The 24620-nt window shown below is 48.6% G+C and overlaps 1 protein-coding gene across 2 annotated transcripts in view; it reads right to left on the bottom strand.

Annotated features, from left to right (window-relative positions):
• MYOM2 (myomesin 2) overlaps window positions 1-24620 on the bottom strand; it is an 88694-nt gene that overhangs the window by 34013 nt on the left and 30061 nt on the right. For both annotated transcript variants that reach the window (XM_029226713.1, XM_029226714.1), the window contains 9 exons: window positions 23113-23274; window positions 20627-20768; window positions 19333-19532; window positions 18285-18338; window positions 8861-8988; window positions 5277-5460; window positions 4334-4508; window positions 2780-2901; window positions 994-1181 (listed from right to left, as the gene is read on the bottom strand). In XM_029226713.1, the coding sequence (XP_029082546.1) occupies window positions 994-1181; window positions 2780-2901; window positions 4334-4508; window positions 5277-5460; window positions 8861-8988; window positions 18285-18338; window positions 19333-19532; window positions 20627-20768; window positions 23113-23274 (1355 nt within the window). The remainder of the gene's footprint in view (window positions 1-993; window positions 1182-2779; window positions 2902-4333; window positions 4509-5276; window positions 5461-8860; window positions 8989-18284; window positions 18339-19332; window positions 19533-20626; window positions 20769-23112; window positions 23275-24620) is intronic.

The raw sequence follows: 24620 nt of genomic DNA, 5'->3' as shown, positions 1-24620 counted from the left end.
CATTGTCTCTGAACACAACAGCTCCCAAAGCAAGCACGAGTCACGTGGAGCCGCTTTATCCCCCGGAAGGCAGGTCTGGCCTCGTGGAATGCCGGCATTCAGAAAGTACGTGGGCATTTCCTCCGGAGTTTGGGACCTGACAGCCAATAGTAAGGTGTCCGGGGACAAGCGTGGACAAAACACCAGGATCTTCGCACCGAGCATGAATTTTGGCAATACGCGTCATACACAATAAAACGCATGAGAAATACGTATTGCATAAATATAGGTATTGGCACAGAATCTTGTACAAGACAGGGATTAGACCTCCTCTCCGCCTCCCGCAAAAAACCCCTCGCTTTACCGCGTGACTCCTGTGAATGAACAGGTGGGCGTGCTGCCCGGTAACCGCGTGAGCTACCGTCACCGACCCGCGTGCTCCGTTAAGTAAACACCTTCTCCCTCATCTCTCTCACGAGAAGCCCCGTGTGGTGGCTCACGGGGAGGAGTGGGGGCTCAGGGAGGTGACAGCTGTTGCCTGCGGGCTGTCGAGGGCTCGCCTGGCGACTTGGTTCTGCTCTTTCTTACTCCAAGTCCATGTGGCTCGCGCTCCCTGCACCCGGATGGAACGTGTAGTTGGGCAAGAGGCTCACTGGGAAGCCTGAGCACACGCCTTCCTTGGGAAACGGGGACAAACAAGCAGAGGAGCCTCGATCGTCACCGTCTCCTGTGCATCCTGCCCCGAGGCTGAGAGCTCCAGCCACCAGGCTGGAGGCCGGATGCCGCTCACAGCAACACCTGCACCTGCAAACGACCCACCTGCCGGCTCGCCTCCTCTGCTTCACTTCTCAAAAGAAGATGCTCCGTGACCCTAAGTTCTCATGGTGAATTGTTTCATTCGTTTTTGTTTCTGTGTCAAATTGCCTAATGTCACTGAACTCTGAGACACAGAACGGGGACCCTGCCCCACATGAGAAATTGCCTGTAAAAGGGAACGAGTCCATGAGCACCCACCGTCAGGATCCTCTCTTGGAGAGGCGAGGCGTTGACCTCATGCCAGTTTTTGTGGTGAGCCTCTCTCTTGTCTAGGTAGGAACCGAGGATGGGTGAGCCACCGCTGAACTTAGGCACCTTCCAGCCCAGGGTCATGGAGTGGCCGTCACAGTTCAGAAGGGTGATCCCGTAAGGATGGGACGGGGCGGCTGCAGGAAACACATCGGGAAAGTCACCCGGATCTTAGTGCAATAATCATTAACCTACCGCGGCCGGCTCCAGCATCTCAGAGGGATGCGCAGCAATGGGAGATGGCCCTGGGTGCCTGTCCCCTCTGTCCTGTCCAGGTCTCCCTGCTCACCATCTTCGCTTGTCTTTGTCTCTTCTTTTAAAGAGAGTAAGTTTTTAAGAAGCTTCTTTCATATATATTTATTGCAATTTCTAAATACATCTTCCGATACATACATCCATACATACATCCTCCAATATTTCAATAATACAAAGGCCAAGAAGGACACTTGAGACAAAAGACTCTCCCCCTCCTCTAAGGAAAACCTTGAGAGAGCAGCTTTCTCATCACGCCCATGAAGAATGACAACCTCACCTTCCACAGCCAGTGATGACCGATAGACTGAGGCCAGTGAGTCTTAACTTCCCCCATAGTTATAGAAACTTCAGATTAATTCAAATGAGTATGAATTCAAGTTTCCCTTTTGAACACCCTGCTCGGAAATGGACCATCTTTTCCTAACAGGTTGAAGAGGATGTGTCTCTGCTTCCCCCCTCCCCGACTCCGAGCAACCTACGTCCAATCAACCTCTGTTACCCGAGATACAGGTACCCGGGAATGAGCTGGTCTTATTGCATAATTAAAACATAAACGATTGGCTTTCCTTTAGTAGGAATGACTTGAAGAGGCTAGTGGTAATGTTTGAAAGTCCGTCCTGGGAAAAACTGATAGATTATAATGAGCTTAAAATAAGAGTTAGTCTTTTACTATATCGCCCACCTCGGTATCATCAGATTTGACATTCCTTGGAAATTCCAGTAACGTTATTCTATCTATTGTTAGATGAGAAATCATAATCTCTGAAGATACTTTTAGATTTAGTTGAAGACAAAAATAAAGAGCAAAACATTTCTCTCAGAAGCGAAAAGATAATACTACGATTCAAAATGTGTCTAAGAGGCGATCGTGGTTCTAAATCTTTCTGAATACTTTTAAGTCATGGGGTCCATTTTATATGAAACAACCAGACCAACGTTACACAACACAGAGCTGCACAGAGCAAGCTTCCTAGGGCCCATCACTGCAAGTTCGGCCCCGAAGTGCTCTGTGTGGTCAGAATAATAATTTTGAAAGATCACTATTTATGAACAAAGCCACAGAGTTACATAAACACTTGAAATCCTCTGGAATGACGTTAAGTTCCTTGAGCTAAGAATAGCTGAAAAGGCCATCGACGTTCTGTTTTGAACGCACCGATTTTGTAAAGAGACGGTCACACCCTACAGCATACATTGTAATGGGGGCACGTGCGCTTGGAAACCAGTGTGACCTCTGATAATATTTTCTATTTTCAATTTGCATTTTACTAGCATATTATCCTTTCTCCCTCTCACACTGGCATTTCCAAGCCAATTGATGAGAGGTTTCCACAGAACTGCATGTTCTCTGTTCAACAATTTACATCCACTTTTCCCCTCCGGTAATATTCTAAACGGCATCATAAAGGTTTGTTCATGCAGAAATGAAAACGTAGTGGAGAACCGAAAGCTGGCACAGAGTCGCCCACGAATTACTTACTGAGGGCGGCCTGGACTTTTATGACGTCAGACTCCTGAGAATTCTCACTCGTCCCAACAGCATTAACGGCTTTAACTCGGAAGATGTACTGCTCGCCGGTGGTTAGGCCGTGCACCACAAACCTGACAAAAACACGAATCGGGGGCGTGAATACAAGGCTCAACGCTTTTTCTTCCTGCAATAGACACAGAGAGCATCTTGAACACGCCACGAACATCTGTCACTGGGACTGAAAAGAAGTTTACTTCTTCGAGTGCCTCATGGATGCATATTAATTCCAATCAACACGCCACGTCCACACGTAAGCCAGCAACAGCCAACGACTCTGGGGCTGAAGGGAGCTGGACTCGGGGGGTGGCGGGGGCACCAGCTGCTGCCCGCGGGCCCCGGGGGGGGCGCGAGAAGCAAAGCCCTGGAAATCCTGAGTGACCTCACTCAGTGCCAAGGCTCCCCCTTCATTTCCAAGCCCTCTGGTTTTGTCTGCATCAAAGCTCTATTCTAAAGTAGGGTTCCTCTCCTTTCCTAAAAGAACCCACGTCTGTATAACTCAGGGGAGAAGGAGTCACACCACACTGGCTAAGATTTGGCTTGGAGACCGGCTTGGACACCTAAAAGATTTTATGTCCTCAGTCAAGTTACCTAACCCCGGAAAGACTTTGTTTTCCCATCTGTGAAAGAGGATCATAGTACCTACTTCTCAGCACAGCCACCTCGCACACGGTAAGTACTCAGTAAACGTGAGCAATAGTTATTTATCTCCGAGTCTGCAAACATGTATCAGGCATTCACGAAATTCCTGCACTAGAATATTTGAGGTGTTTTGTTCTGGGAGCTCTTCCTGCACTTGCTGGCGTGGACTGTGCATAACATCTAACTTTAGCGTCAGTTGTGTCTCTTCTTTTCCAGCCACAGCTTTTCCCAATTTATTGGTTTTTAAAGAGTGAAGAGGGAAGGGTGTCAGAGACGTAATGGATAACCAGTGGAGGATCTGACAGCTATTTTCCTAAGCGCGTCCTGCGGGAACCCTAACACACCCAGGCCTTCCCTGCAGGCCGTGAGACGGGAGCAAGTCCGTGTCGGCAGGAAAGGTGCTCGGCCCCACTGCAGGCAGAGCCGCTGTCGCCCCTGCACAGGAGCCTCTCTCCACCCCCTCCCCGGCTTTGTGCAATTGGTGGCCAGAGGGAGGGCCTGTCAGCTTTGTGAACAAAGCAATTTTAAAAGTTCAAAACATCAATACAGAGAAATAAAACACCCTTCCCGTTAACTCTCCTGTTCAGGGTAAGTCTTAAACGCTGAGTACGTCAGAGGAGATGCTCTGGGGCTTTTCTTCATCGACAGACAAAGCACTTCAGCCATGGGGTAGAACTAGCTCCCCAGCTTCCAGCTCTGCAGCCCCCATGTGTGGGTGAGGAACCCGGCCCGTGATATGGACGTCACAGGTGTTCCTGCCGTGGCACCCGCACCCGAAGGCCCCGTGGGTCCCGGGGGGGTGTGCTTCTCACGTTTTCTCGGGGGCAAGGATGTCGGGTGGAGGGGGACCCGAGCAGGCAGCACCTGTTGTAGTCGATGGGCTTGTGGTTACAGGGCTCCCAGACAGTGGACCCGGCCACGCAGCAGTCCACGTAGTAGCCGAGCAGGTCCTCTTTGTGCTTCGGCTGGTCCCACTGCACCACCACTGACGTCCTTGTGTTCCGGGAGGTGACGACGCGGCCAGGGGCTGAGGGGACCACTGTGCAGGGGGGACAGGGACACAGGCTCAGCGGCATGGGAGTCTGGGGGCACGCCAGAGACCCACAGGCCCTCCTGTCCGCAGAGCTTGGGGCTTTAGATGAGATTTGGACAAGGAAGACGGTGCAGGTCAAGGGGGCACCCAGGAGGTTCCGGGCAGTCCCTGTGCTCTCTGTCTCCAAGTCGCTCCCTTCCGAAGAAAGAGATTCCCATCACAGAATCTCCTGCCCGTGCCACCCCTACAGACCCATCCACAAAGCTCCCCCAGTGATGCACGTGCTTTGCTACCCGGGAAGGAACTATGTTGGGATATAAAATTAGCCATTTAAAAAAAAATAGGACACAATTCTATCAGATTCAAGGGACTGCAAGGGACTCAGAATCAAACCATGGATTTCTCCCCTTGCACAATTCAGAATTTCTCTAATCTGACCTGACATCTTCTGAGAGGGAACTTCAAGACATATGGGCAAGAAACCCTGATGCATTTAGGGTTGGGTTTTTTGGGGTTTTTTTAAAGTGGCCATTGCCTAAAAATATTGCTAATCCATTGATTGGTTTCATAAAAAGAAGATGGAACTTTGGAGAAATGTTGACCAAAACAAGGCAGAGAGATCTTCATCTCTTGTAAAATGGAATTTTAAGGCAATTTGAATTTTAAATCACGTGCGACACTAACGTCTTTATCAACGCAGGTGATGGTTGTCCAACACGGGTGACGTTGTTCAGGGCCCATCCTACAGTTTGGTCACTCGCGCTAACAACTCACCGATGGTGTCCTGGGCCTGAATGGGGGCGGTGATTTCCGACGGGTCGCTCAGGCCATGCTTATTTGCTGACAACACTCGGAACACGTATGGTTTCCCCTCGGCAAGATCGAAGACAGCGTATCGGGGGGACCTCACGGCCGTCTGTGCGTTCACCCGCTGCCAGCTTCCGCTCCCGACCACGGACTGCAAAGACAGGGGCCTCGATGGAGCCATGCTCCCCAGACCCGCATGGGGGGGAGGGGATGCTCCGCTCTGGTCCTCAATTACACCGCGGGGGACCCACAGCCCATGGCACCTCCAGGGCCATCAATACCTCTGTTCTGAATTTTAGGAAAAGGAAGCCAATTTGGAGAAGGAGGTGAGAAACTACCCAAAGTTGGAAATGCTACCAGAGAACATTTTTACATGAAAGCCAATAACCTATGGGAATCTTCAGGGAATCAATACATAGGTCGTAGTTTTAGTAAAGACAGGATGAACTCTAAACAATTAGAGATAATTGAGGAGCAGACGTGTAAAATTCCATCATAACTGCTCACATTCCAGTTTAAACCTTTTGCTCTTTCTCAGCTATTATAGTAATAACAAAGGGACAGCAACCTAAATGACCAGCAGTAGGGTAGGTACATTATGATACAAAATGACACATACACATTAAATGTAGCCATTTAAATTATTGTATAAAGATCTTTACTCAGAGGAGAGGAATTGTATCATTTTGTTAAATGTAATACAGGATGCCAGTTGTATGTATGATATATCAAGATATAAAAACCGATGGAGAAAAAGACTAAATATGTCCCACATGTTAATAATGACTATTTTGCGTGATCAAATTATTGGTGATTTTCATTTTGTTCTATATAACATATACGTGTTTTCCAAATTTTCTACACGGCGTGTTTAAGTTTTATCATTGGCGATTACTTTTAAAACTGGGATTACATGTCTAATTTAGTTTTTTCCTATAGAGATAAGCCCCCTTTGTGAAAGGAACCCTGAGGTAGTAAAAGTTGGGTGTACACTGACCCCACTAAGGCCGTCAGAAAGGACTGGGAAAGCATTTCGAACAACCCAGGCTTCTAGAAATTAGATTCCTGTTGAGAGAAGTCTTCTCTCATTTTAGCAAAAGTGAAGTGGCTTTCTTGGACTGACGCAGGCGTCCACAGTCAGAGGCCCCCTTGGGCCCGAGTATGTTCGCCATCTGGAGAGCAGGGGGAGGGGCAGCAGGGGAGCCCTGGGCACACTCAGCTGGGCCGATGGGAGAAAAGGACCCTGGGGCTGAAGGAGGCAAGACAGGGAGGGAGTGGGGAAAACACTGCTCGCGTCTTACAGCCAAGCTTCTAGAAAAGCTATTGCCCATCTTCTAAGCAGGGGTGGAGGAAGTTCTTGGGGTTCTGCACCCCAAGAACCGCAGGGCACCACTGCCTTCACCGCAGCCAAACTCTCAGCACATGAGCCCAACGTGGATAGGACAGGCCGTGCACCTTGGGCTGTGGCCACACGTGGGCTTTCCAAGCAGAGCTCACTCGGGGGAAGACGCGTGCTTCAAACTGTGCTCAGATGCCAAGCTATTAACCAGAGCGCCGCCATTCCTAGCATCTAGTGCCTGGTCCTGACATAAAGTGGAAATACAGGACTAGATAGAGGATGCTGGCTCACAACCATCCCTGTGGTTCCTTTTAGGCCTGATAGGAACTAAGGCCCCCAAAGACCACCTTGGATGGGTTGGGGCAGGACCGTCCTCCGTGAGCAACAGAGAGAGGTGGGTGCCTCGCCCGGCCAGCTCACTGGGGAGTAGCCCAGTCCAGCTCCCTCCCGGGCTCCCTGCTGCCCCTCCCTCTCGGGGTCCCTGGACACCACGGCTCCCCTCAGGCTGTCCTGGAAGCTTCCTCTCCCTGATCACACACCCTGTATTGCTGCTCACCACCCGTGGCAATGGGTAGGGAATGCAAGGGTGCCCTCGGTGAGGCAGGCCTCTTCTTTTTTTTTGCGGTACGCGGGCCTCTCCCTGTTGTGGCCTCTCCCGTTGCGGAGCACAGGCTCCGGACGCGCAGGCCCAGCGGCCATGGCTCACGGGCCCAGCCGCTCCGCGGCATGTGGGATCTTCCCAGACTGGGGCACGAACCCGCGTCCCCTGCATCGGCAGGCGGACTCTCAACCACTGCGCCACCAGGGAAGCCCGAGGCAGGCCTCTTTTTAAAAGTGGGTTTGCTAGTGGGGGGTGAAATAGGGGAAGGGGAGTCAGAGGTACAGACCCCCAGTCCTGTAGTAAATAAGTCGAGGGATATAATGTACAGCAGAAGAAAGATGGTCAATAATACTGTAATTACCTTGTATGGGGATAGATGGTGACTAAACTTGTGGTGACCACCTCATAATGTATGCAAATGTCAAATCACTACATACTACACCCAAAACCAACATAATACCGTACACCAACCACGTTTCAATAAAAAATAATTTAAAATTTTAAAAGATTTTTAAATGTGTTTGCTGAAACTTGGTCTTTCCGGCACTGGGTAGGTGAGTAGGAAAATGTCTCTAAAGAGGGCCTGAGAAAGCGCCTTTCCTCCTGGGAGGGCTGACCACTAGATTTTCATGATGCAAAACAACAAGCTAGCACCCAGCAGCAAGAAGTTAACACTTGACTCTGCCCACAGGTAAGCCTTGCAGGTAAGTAGAGAAAGCTGAGGGTCATTATACCGTCTGGAGCCTGAAAACCGTTCATTTCCATTCTGCCTTCCTTCACCTTGTCGTATCACACATTACTACTGTATGAGACATATATGCTCACATTAAGAGTTATAGACTTTATGTGTATATTACACGTATTGGATTGCCTAGTACATTGTAATATAAATTTAGTATCACAAAACCACAGTTACAGGATTCGTATGGTTATCCAGGTTTTTCAACAACGGTCCACAGCCCAATCACAGGCCAGCGATCTGAATGACTGTGCCACAACCTGCATTTTTAGTGCAACTGGACAGACCAAAGCAGGAGAGAGAACACGTGGCACGGAGTAAGGATACTGTGTTTGAAATTTAGTTGGTGATGTACATTCAGTGTGTGTGTGTGTGTGTCTGCAACACACAAACTATTTCTTCCTACGCGTCCAGACCTAAAAAGTCTGCAAACCAATGATTCTGTGTAACCCTTCGCCATCTGAAGTGTGAATTCCTCAACACGATCGCCACCAAGTGGCCACTCGGCTTATGAGCAAACTGAGAGCAGGGGCTGCTGTCCCCCTGCCCACATCCGGAACCCTCAGAACTTGGGAGCCTAGAATGTTCCAGCAGGAAGAAAGCTGGCGGCTGCCTCAGTGCGAGGCCCTCGTGTACAGCGGGGAGCCGGGAGCCTGACTGGCCCCCGCGGAGGGCGGCACAGCCTGAGCGGGACAAGCTCCTCGGATGCCACGCCCCTCGCAGAACCCCTCAGGCATTCACAGCTCCGCCAGTGTCTGCAGCTTCACGTTAAATAACCGATCTGAGAGCTGCCCATCCTTAAAACACACGACACAGCACCACGGGAAAGCCTACAGAGATCTGCTGCTTCAGGAAACCCACCCGGGGTGTACCTTCTCAATGAAATACATCAGCGGCTCCTTGCCACGGGGGGCAGGTGGGTCCCAGCTGAGGACGATATATGTCCTGCTGATTTCTGAGGCGTGGACGTTGGTGGGAGGTCCTGGAACCTGAACATCACCTGGAGGAGGAATCAACACCGTGAGTGCTGACAGAAGCCAGGTCAGCCCGCTTGCCGCAGCCCATCTTGGGAGCACGACCCTCGGCTACTTTACAGGCATTAAAGGCCTCACGTATCAGTGTCGGCTTTTGCTTCATTTCTATTCTGGGAAAGCAAGCAAACTGCAAGGACTATTTTTCCAGAGCCAAAGTATAATGAACTGGTAAAGATCGTCCAATTACTTCTGTTTCCAATATAAGCCAGTTCATAAGAAAGGAATCTAACCCAAAATTCATCCAGAATTTCAGTTGGAAGTGGGAGAGGAATTTACCCAGAAGAAACAGGGCATTTAACCAGAAATGCAGCTCTGACTGTATGGGGAATTTGTGCAGAGAAGGTACCAGCAATGGTGTCCTGCAGCAGGGAAGCCTTCCAAGATGGGGGTCGTACTTTCTCTAAGGGCCCTCTCTGGTTGTTTTCCTCCCATTATGCCCTCAAAGCATGGAAACAATATATCGACTTCCAAAGCACACGGCTTCCCTTCCTGGGTAGATCTGTTCCACATCCACAAGCATCGCATCTATGTCTATATACTTAAAATTCCAGCGTGATACCAATTAGCAAGTAACTATAATAGAACAGTCGCATCGAAGAAGCCCACTGCGTCTCTTCTGACACACGTCTCTTTTTAATAAAATGCTAGGTGGGGCTTCCCTGGTGGCGCAGTGGTTGAGAGTCCACCTGCTGGTGCAAGGGACGCGGGTTCGTGCCCCGGTCCAGGAAGATCCCGCATGCCGCGGAGCGGCTGGGCCCGTGAGCCATGGCCGCTGAGCCTGAGCGTCCGGAGCCTGTGCTCCACAACGGGAGAGGCCATGACAGTGAGAGGCCCGCGTACCGCAAAAAAAAAAATGCTATGTGTCAGGCGTGTTATGTTTGGATGTGAGAACTTTTCATGAGGGGTAGAGGTTTTCCAGACGCACAGTCCCAGTCATTGCGACACAAAATATTATGAGCTTCCAGTTAGATTAGCACAAGATCAAGATGGCTCAAAACGTCCCCAGGACACCTGGGAGCCCTGCTGAAGATCCAGTGGTTCCCTCTGGACTGCACTGCCGCGGAGGAATTTAACAGCCGCGTGGAAACGGCCCAAACAAGCCTGGGTTTCATTTCATAAGAGTCCTGTTACTGCGCTCATCACATTTTACAGGCAACAGGGGCTCAGAGGCACAGCCGTGGGCTTACCCAGGAGCATCTGGCAAATGGGTTGGGTTTCAAACAAGGAGCGAGAGAATGTCCAGAAAGGTGCCAAGTGTGCCGGGCAGAGCAGGGCCCCGGCACACCCTACACGCCTTCTCTGGATCCACCTGCCGTGTCCACACCTAAAGAGACCCAGGGAGAGGCCCTAAAGAGAGAAGACACAGATTGCCCACCCTTGAGTGGTGCAGCCAAGCTTCCAAACTTAGTGGTGGTGCACCTCAGAGGTACTAGATGATGCAGCAACAAACCAAGGGGGCAGAGGGGAAATGACGCACATGACAAAGCAGTGTGAGCGTGGGACACACCAGTGCAGCATCGCCTTTCCTGCACGTTCAGCTCTGAGTGCCTCGCTGTGTTTAGACCTGGCACGTAACTTCGAGACCCAGAGGAAAATGGAATAAGGAGCACTTTATCTGAGGCCAAGACAAGAAGGAAGAATCCAGCTTTTGTCGGCAGGGACTCCCCGATCCGGGAGGATGCTTGGGTTATGCGGACTCTCCGCCCCGGGTCTGCAGATGACCCCAGCCCCGGACAGAACAAGAGGACATGCAAACTGGCCCCGGGAGCCAAGGGGAGGACCAAGGAAGTAAACTGATGCCTGTTACTGACACTCCAACCGCTGAGAGGATCCTCAGAGAGAGAAAAAGCAAATGGAGGCAAAACAAAAAGAGCGGCCACGGCCACGTGCCTCACGGGGTGTGCTGACCACAGCGCTGCTTGGTGGCGGGTCCTGCGCTTGCCTCTGCCTCTGGGTCACGAGCCTCCGGGTCTGGAGCCTCCGGGTCTGGAGCCCTGTGCTAACGAGCCACATCAACACCGGATGAAGGTGGACATATGAGATGGAAACGCAGCTCAGAAATGAGCTCAGGAAAACGCAGTGCTTTCCCAAGATCACACAGCTAGTGGGCGGCTCTGCAGGGGTCCAAGCCTAGGCCTTCGAATCCCAAACCCAGCTTTTCGTTCTATTGACCACAGCCTCCAGAACCTGCCCCAGAGACTCGCCTCTACGTCAGTGAAACGTAAAGTTTGTTTGGAATTGTTAGAACGCCCAAGAGGACAGAATTCACGAGAATGAACAACTGTAAATGAGTTTGCGGCATTCGGAGCAAAGGATGAATTCAGTGCGTTAGCTACAAATGACCTTATCCAAACAGTGCAGTAAATGCTTGGATATATAATAGTAGAACAAAAACCATCTCATTATATCTGCGAGAGCCTATTCTGGCCTTTCCAAGAATGAGGTGTTTACTTTTCCATGGAGCAACTCAAGAGAGATAGGAAGATTTGGATGATATTAAAAAGAGAGCATGGATATTAATTTAAATGTTTGTAGGAAGACACCAACCAAGAGTAAAATGATTAGAAAAGATCAAAAGAGGGACCTTCAAGATGGCAGAGGAGTAAGACGTGGAGATCACCTTCCTCCCCACAGATACATCAGAAATACATCTACACGTGGAACAGCTCCTGCAGAACACCTACTGAACGCTGGCAGAAGACCTCAGGCCTCCCAAAAGGCAAGAAACTCCCCACGTACCTGGGTAGGGCAAAAAAAAAAGAATAAACAGAGACAAAAGAATAGGGACGGTACCTGCACCAGTGGGAGGGAGCCGTGAAGGAGGAAAGGTTTCCAAACACTAGGAAGCCCCTTCGCGGGCGGAGACTGCGGGTGGCGGAGGTGGGAGCTTCGGAGCCACGGAGGAGAGCGCAGCCACAGGGGTGCGGAGGGCAAAGCGGGGAGATTCCCGCACAGAGGATCGGTGCCAACCGGCACTCACCAGCCCGAGAGCCTTGTCTGCTCACCCGCCGGGGCGGGTGGGGCTGGGAGCTGAGGCTTGGGCTTCGGTCGGAGCGCAGGGAGAGCACTGGGGTTGGCGGCGTGAACACAGCCTGCAGGCGGTTAATGCACCACGGCTGGCCGGGAGGGAGTCCGGGGAAAAGTCTGGACCTGCCGAAGAGGCAAGAGACTTTCTCTTCCCTCTTTGTTTCCTGGTGCGCGAGGAGAGGGGATTAAGAGCACTGCTTAAAGGAGCTCCAGAGACGGGCACGAGCCGCGGCTAAAAGCGCGGACCCCAGAGACGGGCGCGAGCCGCGGCTAAAAGCGCGGACCCCAGAGGCAGGCATGAGACGCTAAGGCTGCTGCTGCCGCCACCAAGAAGCCTGTGTGCGAGCACAGGTCACTCTCCACACCCCCCTTCCGGGGAGCCTGTGCAGCCCGCCACTGCCAGGGTCCCGGAATCCAGGGACAACTTCCCCGGGAGAATGCACGGCGCGCCTCAGGCTGGTGCAACGTCACGCCGCCTCTGCCGCCGCAGGCCCGCCCCGCACTCCGTGCCCCTCCCTCCCCCCGGCCTGAGTGAGCCAGAGCCCCCGAATCAGCTGCTCCTTTAACCCCGTCCTGTCTGAGCGAAGAACAGGCGCCCTCCGGCGACCTACACGCAGAGGCGGGGCCAAATCCAAAGCTGAGCCCCGGGAGCTGTGAGAACAAAGAAGAGAAAGGGAAATCTCTCCCAGCAGCCTCAGGAGCAGCAGATTAAAGCTCCACAATCAACTTGATGTACCTGCATCTGTGGAATACATGAATAGACAAGGAATCATCCCAAACTGAGGAGGTGGACTTTGGGAGCAACTGTAGACTTGGAGTTTGCTTTTTGCATCTAATTTGTTTCTGGTTTTATGCTTATCTTAGTTTACTATTTAGAGCTTATTATCATTGGTAGATTTGTTTATTGATTTGGTTGCTCTCTTCCTTTTTTTTGATTTATGTATACATTTTTTCCCTTTTTTTCTCTTTTTGTGAGTGTTTATGTTTCTTTGTGTGATTTTGTCTGTATAGCTTTGCTTTTACCATTTGTCCTAGGGTTCTATCTGTCCGTTTTTGTGTGTGTGTGTGTGTCTGTGTGTGTCTTTTTTTAGTATAGTTTTTCATGCTCGTTATCATTGGTGGATTTGTTTTTTGGTTTAGTTGCTGTCTTCTTTCTTTTTTTAATTACTTTTTTATTTTTAATAATTTTTTTTAATTTTAATAACTTTATTTCGTTTTGTTTCTTTTCTTCCCTCTCTCCCTCCCTCCCTCCCTCCCTCCCTTCTTTCTTTCCTTCCTTCCTTCCTTTCTTCCTTCCTTCTTTCTCTCTTTCTCTCTTTCTTTCTTTCCTACAGGGTCTTGGTGCCCTGGCCTGGTGTCAGGCCTGAGCCTCTGAGGTGGGAGAGCTGAGTTTAGGACATTGGACCAGCAGAGACCTCCTGGCCCCAAGTAATAGCAATCGGCAAGAGCTCTCCCAGACATCTCTGTCTCAACACTAAGACCCAGCTCCACCCAATGGCCAGCAAACTCCAGTGCTGGATGCCCCATGCCAAACAACTAGTAAGACAGGAACACAACCCCACTCATTAGCGGAGAGGCTGCCTAAAATCATACTAACTTCAAAGACACCCCAAAACACACCACTGGACGAGGCCCTGTCCACCAGAAAGACAAGATCCAGCCTTATCCACCAGAACATAGGTACCAGTCCCCTCCACCAGGAAGCCTACACAAGCCACTGAACCAACCTCACCCACTGGGGACAGACACCAAAAACAACGGGAACTACGAACCTGCAGCCTATGAAAAGGAGACCCCAAACACAGTAAGTTAAACAAAATGAGAAGACAGAGAAACACACAGCAGATGAAGGAGCAAGGTAAAAACCCACCAGACCAAACAAATGAAGAGGAAATAGGCAAACTACCTGAAAAAGCATTCAGAATAATGATAGTAAGGATGATCCAAAATCTTGGAAATAGAATGGAGAAAATACAAGAAATGTTTAACAAGGACCTAGAAGAACTAAAGAGCAAACAAACGATGATGAACAACACAATAAATGAAATTAAAAATTCTCTAGAAGGAATCAATAGCAGAATAACTGACGCAGAAGAATGGATAAGTGACCTGAAAGATAAAATAGTGGAAATAACTACTGCAGAGCAGAATAAAGAAAAAGGAATGAAAAGAATTGAGGACAGTCTTAGAGACCTCTGGGACAACATTAAATGCACCAATATTCGAATTATAGAGGTCCCAGAAGAAGAGAAGAAGAAAGGGTCTGAGAAAATATTTGAAGAGATTATAGTTGAAAACTTCCCTAACATGGGAAAGGAAATAGTCAGTCAAGTCCAGGAAGCACAGAGAGTCCCATACAGGATAAATCCAAGGAGAAACACGCCAAGACACGTATTAATCAAACTATCAAAAATTAAATACAAAGAAAAAATATTAAAAGCAGGAAGGGAAGAGCAACAAATAACATACAAGGGGGGCTTCCCTGGTGGTGCAGTGGTTGAGAATCTGCCTGCCAATGCAGGGGACACGGAATCAAAATCAAAAACACTGATTTCTCTTGCATTCCTATACACTAATGATGAAAAATCTGAAAGAGAAATTAAGGAAACGCTCCCATTTACCATTGCAACAAAAAGAATAAAATACCTAGGAATAAACCTACCTAAGGAGACAAAAGACCTGTATGCAGAAAACTAGATGACACTGATGAAAGAAATTAAAGATGATACAAACAGATGGAGAGATACACCATGTTCTTGGATTGGAAGAATCAACATTGTGAAAATGACTCTACTACCCAAAGCAATCTACAGATTCAGTGCAATCCCTATCAAACTACCCCTGGCATTTTTCACAGAATTAGAAAAAAAATTTCACAATTTGTATGGAAACACAAAAGAGCCCGAATAGCCAAAGCAACCTTGAGAACGAAAAACGGAGCTGGAGGATTCAGGCTCCCTGACTTCAGACTATACTACAAACTACAGTAATCAAGACAGTATGGTACTGGCACAAAAACAGAAATATATATCAATGGAACGGGATAGAAAGCCCAGAGATAAACCCATGCACATATGGTCACCTTATCTTTGATAAAGGAGGCAAGAATATACACTGGAGGAAAGACAGCCTCTTCAATAAGTGGTGCTGGGAAAACTGGACAGCCTCATGTAAAAGAATGAAATTAGAACACTTCCTAACACCATACACAAAAATAAACTCAAAATGGATTAAAGACCTAAATGTAAGTCCAGACACTATAAAACTCTTAGAGGAAAACATAGGCAGGACACTCTATGACATAAATCACAGCAAGATCCTTTTTGACCCACCTCCTAGAGAAGTGGATATAAAAACAAAAATAAACAAATGGGAGCTAATGAAACTTAAAAGCTTTTGCACCACAAAGGAAACCATAAACAAGACGAAAAGACAACCCTCAGAATGGGAGAAAATATTTGCAAACGAAGCAACTGACAAAGGATTAATCTCCAAAATATACAAACAGCTCATGCAGCTCAATATCAGAAAAACAAACAACCCAATCCAAAAATGGGCCAAAGAGCTAAATAGACATTTCTCCAAAGAAGACGTACAGATTGCCAACAAACACATGAAAGGATGCTCAACATCACTAATCGTTAGAGAAATGCAAATAAAAACTTCAGTGAGGTATCACCTCACACCGGTCAGAATGGCCATCATCAAAATATCTACAAACAGGGCTTCCCTGGTGGCGCAGTGGTTGGGAGTCCGCCTGCCAATGCAGGGGACGCGGGTTCGTGCCCCGGTCCGGAAGGATCCCACGTGCTGTGGAGCGGCTGGGCTCGTGAGCCATGGCTGCTGGGCCTGTGCGTCTGGAGCCTGTGCTCCACAACAGGAGAGGCCACAGCAGTGAGAGGCCCACATACAGAAAAAAAAAAAAAAATCTACAAACAATAAATGCTGGAGAGGGTGTGGAGAAAAGGGAATCCTCTTGCACCGTTGGTGGGAATGTAAATTGATACAGACTCTATGGAGAACAGTATGGAGGTTCCTTAAAAAACTACAAATAGAACTACCATATGACCCTGCAATCCCATTACTGGGCATATACCCTGAGAAAACCATAATTCAAAAAGAGTCATGTACCACAATGTTCATTGCAGGACTGTTTACAATAGCCAGGACATGGATGCAACCTAAGTGTCCATCGACAGATGAATGGATAAAGACGTGGCACATATATACAATGGAATATTACTCAGCCATAAAAAGAAAAAAATTGAGTTATTTGTAGTGAGGTGGATGGACCTAAAGTCTGTCATACAGAGTGAAGTAAGTCAGAAAGAGAAAGACAAATACCGTATGCTAACACATGTATATGGAATCTAAAAAAAAAACATGGTTCTGAAGAATCTAAGGCAGGACAGGAATAAAGACGCAGACGTAGAGAATGGACTCGAGGACACAGGAAAGGGGAAGGGTAAGCTGGGAAGAAGTGAGAGAGTGGCATTGACATATATATACACTACCAAATGTAAAATAGATAGCTAGTGGGAAGCAGCCGCATAGCAGAGGGAGATCAGCTCGGTGCTTTGTGACCACCTACAGGGGTGGGATAAGGAGGGTGGGAGGGAGACGCAAGAGGGAGGGGATATGGGGATATATGTACAGGTATAGCTGATTCACCTTGTTATAAAGCAGAAACTAACACAACAATGCAAAGCAATTATACTCCAATAAAGATGTTAAAAAAAAAAAAAAGAAGCCATTGCTAGGAGGGAAAAACAAGTATCGTATATTAACGCATATATGTTGAACCTAGAAAAATGGTACAGATGAACCGGTTTTGCAGGGCAGAAATTGAGACACAGATGTAGAGAACAAACGTATGGACACCAAGGGGGGAAAGTGGCGGGGGGGTTGGTATGATGAATTGGGAGATTGGGATTGACATATATACACTAATATGTATAACATAGATAACTAATAAGAACCTGCTGTATAAAAAAATAAATAAAATAAAATTCAAAAATTTCCCCCAAAATACGTATTTTATACAGGCTGGTCTCCTGCGGCAAACATCTCTTCCAATATAACTGGGCCATTTTTTACTCACTCAAACATCTGTGTTTTTATCAGCTGTTTAGGAGGTCATAACATCCGCCTTTCCTAAATTGTTTTCTTTTGTTACTTACTTGTTGGGCATCTTTCCCAGTTTCTGAGTTTTTCTGGAAGCAGAGGTTTTAACTAAGACTTTATTTTATTTTTTAAATTTTTATTGGAGTACTGTTGCTTTACAATGTTGTGTTAGTTCCTACTGTACAGCAAAGTGAATCAGCTATAAGTATACATATATCCCCCCTTTTTTGGATTTCCTTCCCATTTAGGTCACCACAGAGCACTGAGTAGAGTTCCCTGTGCTCTACAGTAGGTTCTCACTAGTTATCTATTTAATACATAGTATCAATAGTGTATATATGTCAGTCCCAATTTCCCAATTCATCCCACCCCCCCCTTCCCCCTTGGTATCCATACGTTTGTTCTCTACGTCTGTGTTTCTATTTCTGCTTTGTAAATAAGATCTTCTATACCAGTTTTTTCAGGTTCCACATATATGCGTTAATATACGATATTTCTCTTTCTGACTTACTAATTTTTAACTTTTCACTCACTGTCCTCTGTGAACTGTAGTTACAATTCCAATTAAAATCTTTGGATTCCTGGTTAATGATGCTAGATTCTACTTCTCAGTAAATTTATATTCCCAGATATCTAAGGACTATTAAGAAGAAGTGTGCACAAAATCCAATAGAAAAAAGGAAATGCAAACTTTCAAACCACAGGGACATTATTTGATAGGAAAACTAGTCCCTTTTAGTCAAAATGTTAGAAATAAAATTTTTGCTTAAAAAAATAATAAAACAAAATACTGTTCAGTCGTGGAGTCTTGGAGAAAGGACCCCAGCCTCGGCCAGGACTCAAGTCTCAGGTTGGGTCTGGTTACTCCTCTGTAGGTCCCCGAGGATGCCTGAGAGACCCCACATGAAGCCATGAAGCCAGGACTCCACTGACCTCCACTCTCACTTTCATTCTCGCCCTCTGCCCTGCTGACTTTTTAAATTCCATAGACCTTAAGCTTGACCCACAGTTTTTATTTTTACATGTGAAGAGTGTACCCACCACTCTCTAATTACAACCCTAAATCCCTAGGGTATAAGCAGCTGAAAGGAAATGGTAACGAGTTCCTTACCTTCAAGGTCCTCCTGATAGATTACGATTTCTTTATCTCCCTCCCAGTGGACTGCTGCGGAGAGAAAGGTCAGTGCTGAATTTGACGTCCAGAAAGCGCTGGATTCCCAGAATCACCTTTTTTTTTTTTTTTTTTTTTGCAATACACGGGCCTCTCACTGCTGTGGCCTCTCCCGTTGCGGAGCACAGGCTCCGGACGCGCAGGCTCAGCGGCCATGGCTCACGGGCCCTGCCGCTCCGCGGCATGTGGGATCTTCCCAGACCGGGGCATGAACCCGTGTCCCCTGCATCCCAGACCGGGGCATGAACCCGTATCCCCTGCATCGGCAGGTGGACTCTCAACCACTGTGCCACCAGGGAAGCCCCCAGAATCACCTTTGCGTTACGACGACAGCATTCGCACTACTCTGAGGTCCTCAGAGTTGCTCTTTTGGAAGTGGTCTCAAAGAGATCCAGGGCTTCTTGGCTTTTTGTACTGGATTCAAAAGGCCACGCAGGGGGCCTGCGTGGGGATGCGGGGGACGCGGGTTCGTGCCCCGGTCCGGGAAGATCCCACATGCCGCAGAGCGGCTGGGCCCGTGAGCCATGGCCGCTGAGCCTGCGCGTCTGGAGCCTGTGCTCCGAAGGCCACGCAGGTAAGGAAAATGCAGTGACCCACTTAAAACCATAATTAAGGGTCCAATCCCGTTAAGGAATCTGGGTCATGTGAAATTAAAATTCAGAAAGGGAGGGGCTTGGCTTCAGCACCTTCTGAGTCTCATCATGTGTTGAAATGACATCAGTGGAGTAAGAAAAGTCTAATTCTGAACCAATTTAACTGGATTTCAGTGAAGAGCCTTAGGAAGATGAAGCACCTTCGTTTCACGGTGTAAATGTCAGCCTGGCATCCCCACCCCTAACGTGACCTTGACGGCCACCCGGAGCCCATGAGGCACAGCTGTGCTGTGCTCAGCTCTGAAGATGTTCTCGAGGCTCAGATACAAGATGGGGGGAAAAGAGAAAGAACAAATCACACAAAACTGCTGGAACTTGAAGTCTGTGCGCCCTACCTTGTAACGGTGTGAGGTCAAGGGGGTCAAGGGCAGCCACAGCCTCAGAGACTCTGGAAGGCCGGCTGATCCCTGCATTGTTGACAGCCCGCACGCGGAAGATGTAGGACCTTCCTTCAAAAAGTCCGGTTACGGGGTATTTACAGATCTTCACGGGGCGGTCATTGCACTGAACCCAACTGTCAGTTCCCACTTCACATCTTCAAATAAAAAATAAGAGTAGAGAATAACAACTATATCAGTCTAGTAAGTATATAGAGCTGTATACATACATTACGCACATATATTATATATATATATATATATATATCTCACAGTTACAACAGGAGAACATCTCCCACTGGTAAAATGAATGCTGTCGAAATATTGATTTACACAAATAGTAGTATAAATAAACTTTAAAAGACAGAGCTGTCTAGGAAATGTAGTATATACACATATACATCCCTGAGTCTTTCTAACTTACAGCTGAAGCTCAATTCCCCCCTTCAAAAACATTTAGGCAAAATCTCCTCCAAAGTTATTTCAGATCTATCCCTGACAGTTCTCTTTCAATTTACACCACAGAATCTCTGGGTGCCCCTAAGCTCCCTGGCTCGTCTGCTGCCTAGGCCCAGGAAATCAACGGTCCTTCACCCGGTGTCCCAAAGACGCATCTTTCTCCGCCGGGTCACAAAGTGAGTCCTCGCTGCGAGGCTGGCTCACCATCTACTCCAATCATGTTAAGATGTTTCTTTCTAGAACGCTTCTCATGAGGAATTTGGAAGTCTTTAGGAAATATTAAGTCCTGACCAGAAGTCTGAAAATGTAGAAAAGACTGACCTCCATTTTTCCCAGGTTGAGAAATGTCACTACAGAAACTGCGTGTCAAATTCCTGCTGGCATCCTTAGCCCGACGTCACCATGCCCAGGCCCTCGTCCTCGGAGGGAGGAACAGGGCTGAGCCCAGACCTGCCGGCCGGAGCCCCAGGCTGGACCCTCAGCGGAGCCTGCAGGCCGGGCTCAGAGCAAGCCTGGAGAGGCAGGGTGGGATTTGATACTGGTGCCAGTTAGGCAAACTGAGCCTCAGCCAGCACACAACGGAATCGCGTGTGGGTACACAAGGCCCCGCCTGGCAGGTGATACTTTCCAATTACCCAGCCAGGAGTGACTAATAACCAAATAGTGAAGTTACCTATATCCCATCAAGAACGGCATCACAAACTTGAGATTAGAGAAATACCTACACACCTCGTCCTGGGTAATACTCTTTTGAGGAACGTTTCCATCCCCAGAGGAATCAGTGGACACTCACCGATCAACAAAATAGCCGATGACCGGGCTCTCCTTGGTCGTGTTGGGTGGCTTCCAAGTTACGATGACATAATCCCGGTTTACATCGTGGCACTGCAGGTCCATGGGCGCGCCAGGGGCCCCCGTGACCAGGGGGTCAGCGTCTGGGGTGGGAAAGGAGAGGGGAGTCACATGATCAGGGTCCTGGGTGCGGGGGGGACAGCTGAGGCCAGCTGACAACTTCTTCAAACTCAGTGAGCTATCTGCTTGCTCTCCTCCCCCGCCTAGTCCTCACGCCCTTGATGGACTGGTGACGAGAGACATACATGTACCGACGAGTCTTTAAACTCGAAACACTCTGTCCTCTATGACACACTCAGTCTGTGATTTTCCGTAAACGAATCCAAGTTGAAGTTCACCTTCTGCGGATGGCACGTCATCACATAATGTCATGCCGTCCAAAACCGACCGATGTAATGATAATAACAATGAGGCCTTTTGAACACCTGAGAGATAGTACCTTAGACACTTGTGTGTTTCAGAGTCCTCCGAAGGTCTGAGGACTTAGATTTTTTTTTCCTGCAAGTCGTGAGCACACTTTGGGTCCGTACCCATGCATCCCTTCCACAGCCAATTATGGTCACAGTGCAATTACGTTTGTTTTCAACTGTTAATTACGGCGGCACTGAAGGCCAACAGAGCTATTTAGAAAGTTAATACACTGCACATTTAATTTCCTCATGTAAAATGTGTATTTATTCAGGACCTAGGGCAGTTGGACCTTCTTAGCAGTGTAAGCACCGTGCACTTCCTTGTTCCCATCTCCTCAGCATATTAAAAGCTAAGGATTTCTTCACACCAAGTCAAATATTGTCTCTCATATTCAAAGTCCTCAGAAAGTTGTCAGAACACTCAAACTCCCCATACGTGCATTATTTTCTTCCTGCTGGCTGCGCAAGCAAGGCAATGTCAGCTACTGCATTTACTGTGCTTTCATGCGGCAAAACACCTTGCTAGAAGGCACGCACGGAGAATGGAAGGCACATTTTAACGCCAACCGAATAAAAATGGTAAAACTTCGTGGACGTGTCTAAAACCCCAGCCTTGCAGGTTTATGCTGTCTGGTGGTGGGTGGGGGTGCTTGTTGGCACTTTTTTTTTTTAAGTTAAAATATTCCCGGATGATACAGCCTTTCCATCATGCATGGATCTAACTGAAATGGTTTGGAAAAAATAATATACTGACAGTGTTATTCCAGGCACATATAACCTGGAGCCCGAGATGGGCATACAGGTGCAGGAGACACGGAGAACAGGGCAGGTAAGGCAGGGGTGGGGAATGGAGGGCAGAGTGGCCAGGGCCGCGGGGAGAGGAAGAGGGGCGTCCCAGCCAGGAAAGCAGCCGCTGGACACCCAGAAGAGACTGGTGTCCCGGGGAGGGGCCGGCCGGGCCTCAGCCAGGAGGGGCCTCTATGCCCGAGGCTGCTGCACAAGCTAGGGCCAGTGCAGGGTAAGGGCTTGGCTGGGGGGCACTCACTGCCCCGCACACAGGGCTGGGGCTTCGCAGGGGGCCAGCTCCTGCTTCCCAGAGAAGTGCCCAGGCCTCTGCGCTCTACACCTTCATTGGAGAAAGAGAGAATATTTTCTTCCAAAACTGCTGTAAGAACTTTAGATTATATATACATATGTGAATATGTATGTGTGTGTGTACACATATACATACACATATATACACCTGTATGTATGTATACACATATACATATATATAATATTATATATAATTTTATCCATTTTATATATCCCTTACATAAAAGTATGTATATGTGACATATACATCTACACACGTATGAATATATACACCTACAAGCCTATATATGATAGGCATTTATAGATAATACATAAATATCTATGTTATACGTATATGTAAAGATAAATACACGTATATATATATATAACATCGACCACTGTGCCTGGGATATCACGAGCTTTGTTTTCCTTTCCATGAGTGGGATGGACAGGCTCTCATGGGCTGCTGGGAGGATGAAACATGACAACACGCGTGTCTCCTGGTGTAAACGCCCCGGAGGTGTGGCCCCCGTGGTTACTGTCTTAAACACACATGTGACTGAAGTCAGTGGTCATGACAGTGTCAGTCCTTCCTGCCACGGCCCTGGCCCTGTCACAAGGCCTAAGCGGGGGGAGAGGGGAGGGAGGCCCAGGCGGCCCGGGAACGGGCCCTTCCACTCCGGACCCCACTCCCCGCGTGGATTTCCTCCAGAATCAGCAGTTCGGGGCTGTTCACTCCAAGGAGTCATCCTACGAATTCCAGCAATTTATCAGCCACAGGGACACAGAGCTCCGCCTCTGCTCCATCCCCAGTGACACCTGCTTATGTCACGGATGCAATCGGGACGCGCCCAGGAAACACCTCCCGGTGGTCAGGCCATCTCCGGGGAGCAGCCTTGGGCTGCATCTGGGCCCCGTCCCACCCCACCCGTAGCCTGCGCACCTCGGACAAACAGGAAAGCGCTGTGGTCGCTGACCCCTCCCCTGGACACGATCCTCAGGGTGTAGAGACCCTCATCGTCCTTGTTGAGGTGGCTGAAGGACAGCAAGGCCTGGCCGTCCCCAAAGAACATCTTTATCCACTTGGACTCCTTCAGCAGCACGTCTGGAAGACGGTCAAGGGAGACGGGCTTCAGGGACATGCAGGGACCCGGGGCACACGCGGAGGACAGAGGTGCCCACCAGCCTGACCCGGAGCACAAACACCCACGTGGGGCTGGGGGGACTGGGACACGCGGGAGAGGAGAGAGGTCAGCACGCGGAGTGTGAAAGGCGGGACTCAGCTGCAAGGGGCCCTGCTGCGGCTTCGAAACGCACTTCACCCAGACGCTGACACCAGGAAGTCCCCCACCAGCGTTCCTTAGAAATTAATAACACAGTGCCAACAAACCAGTCAAAAGGCAACGAAACCAAAGAGGCAAATTTCGGGAGAAGAAAGGGAAGTGACGAAAAATACTCAACACTGGATATCAAGGAGACACAAAATAAAATCATGAGAAATTATTGTTCACCTACTGATTTGCCAACATCCATAACTGGAAAGTGCAGAGAGGACAGCCTGTCAGGTGCAGCCTTGAACCTGCCTGTTCCATTCGAATCGGCCAAGACTATGAAACTGCGGGTCCCCAGAATCCCGGGCACCTCCTAGTCAGGGGAACACCTTCTAAGATCCATGCCAACATCCTTTGGGAATGTTAGGAGAACTCTCCTCGAATCCATTTCATTTCCAGAAAGGGTAACTTAGAATCTTAGAACTTAACTCTTAAATTAGAATTGCAAAGGGTAAATTTATCTCCTTTGCCACCACAAAGAGGCTCTCTCCCTTCCTCTCTCCTTCCCGGACCATGAAGATCAGACACAACTATCCTATTCCAACCGAAGAGCACAAGCCCAGTGCCCTCAGATCCCAGCAGCGGACTCCCGGGGGTTGCAAGGTCACAGGCATCTCCTCTGCACCTGGGACGCGTACCTGTTCCTCTCCTCTGCGCTTGGGCCCAGGGGTCCCCCTCCCCCTCCGCCAGCTCAGAGCTCTTCTCATCTGTCAACGGCCTATTTTTTCTTTCCATAAAGCTCTCCATCATCACCGCAAACCTGCTTTCTTGGCTAACTTTAACAGTGCGCGGGGCCAGTGCCATGCGTTTGGCAAATTATCACAGCCTATTCTGGGACAGTCCTTATACTTTACAGAGGCTCTGCTTTACCATTTTGTGTATTTTCCCCAACTGGATTATAAACACCTTATGGGCAGGAATGGCGTGTGACTCTGTGCTATTCTGCATTGGGTTAGGCCCTGAATAAACACAGGCAGAATGTTCTGTGACTGAATCCATAGGGAGCAAGCTCCCTTAGAAGCAGCAGCCAGAGATGAAGCTCCCTTCCACAGTCTACCCACACACACCACACACACACACACACACACACGTCACACATACACACACACACAGCTGACAA

This window comes from Monodon monoceros, unplaced genomic scaffold (genome assembly GCF_005190385.1).
Source record: "Monodon monoceros isolate NGI ecotype Baffin Bay Population unplaced genomic scaffold, NGI_Narwhal_1 Super_Scaffold_17, whole genome shotgun sequence".
NCBI classification, from domain to species: domain Eukaryota; kingdom Metazoa; phylum Chordata; class Mammalia; order Artiodactyla; family Monodontidae; genus Monodon; species Monodon monoceros.
This window is presented reverse-complemented; position numbering and strand designations above follow the sequence as displayed.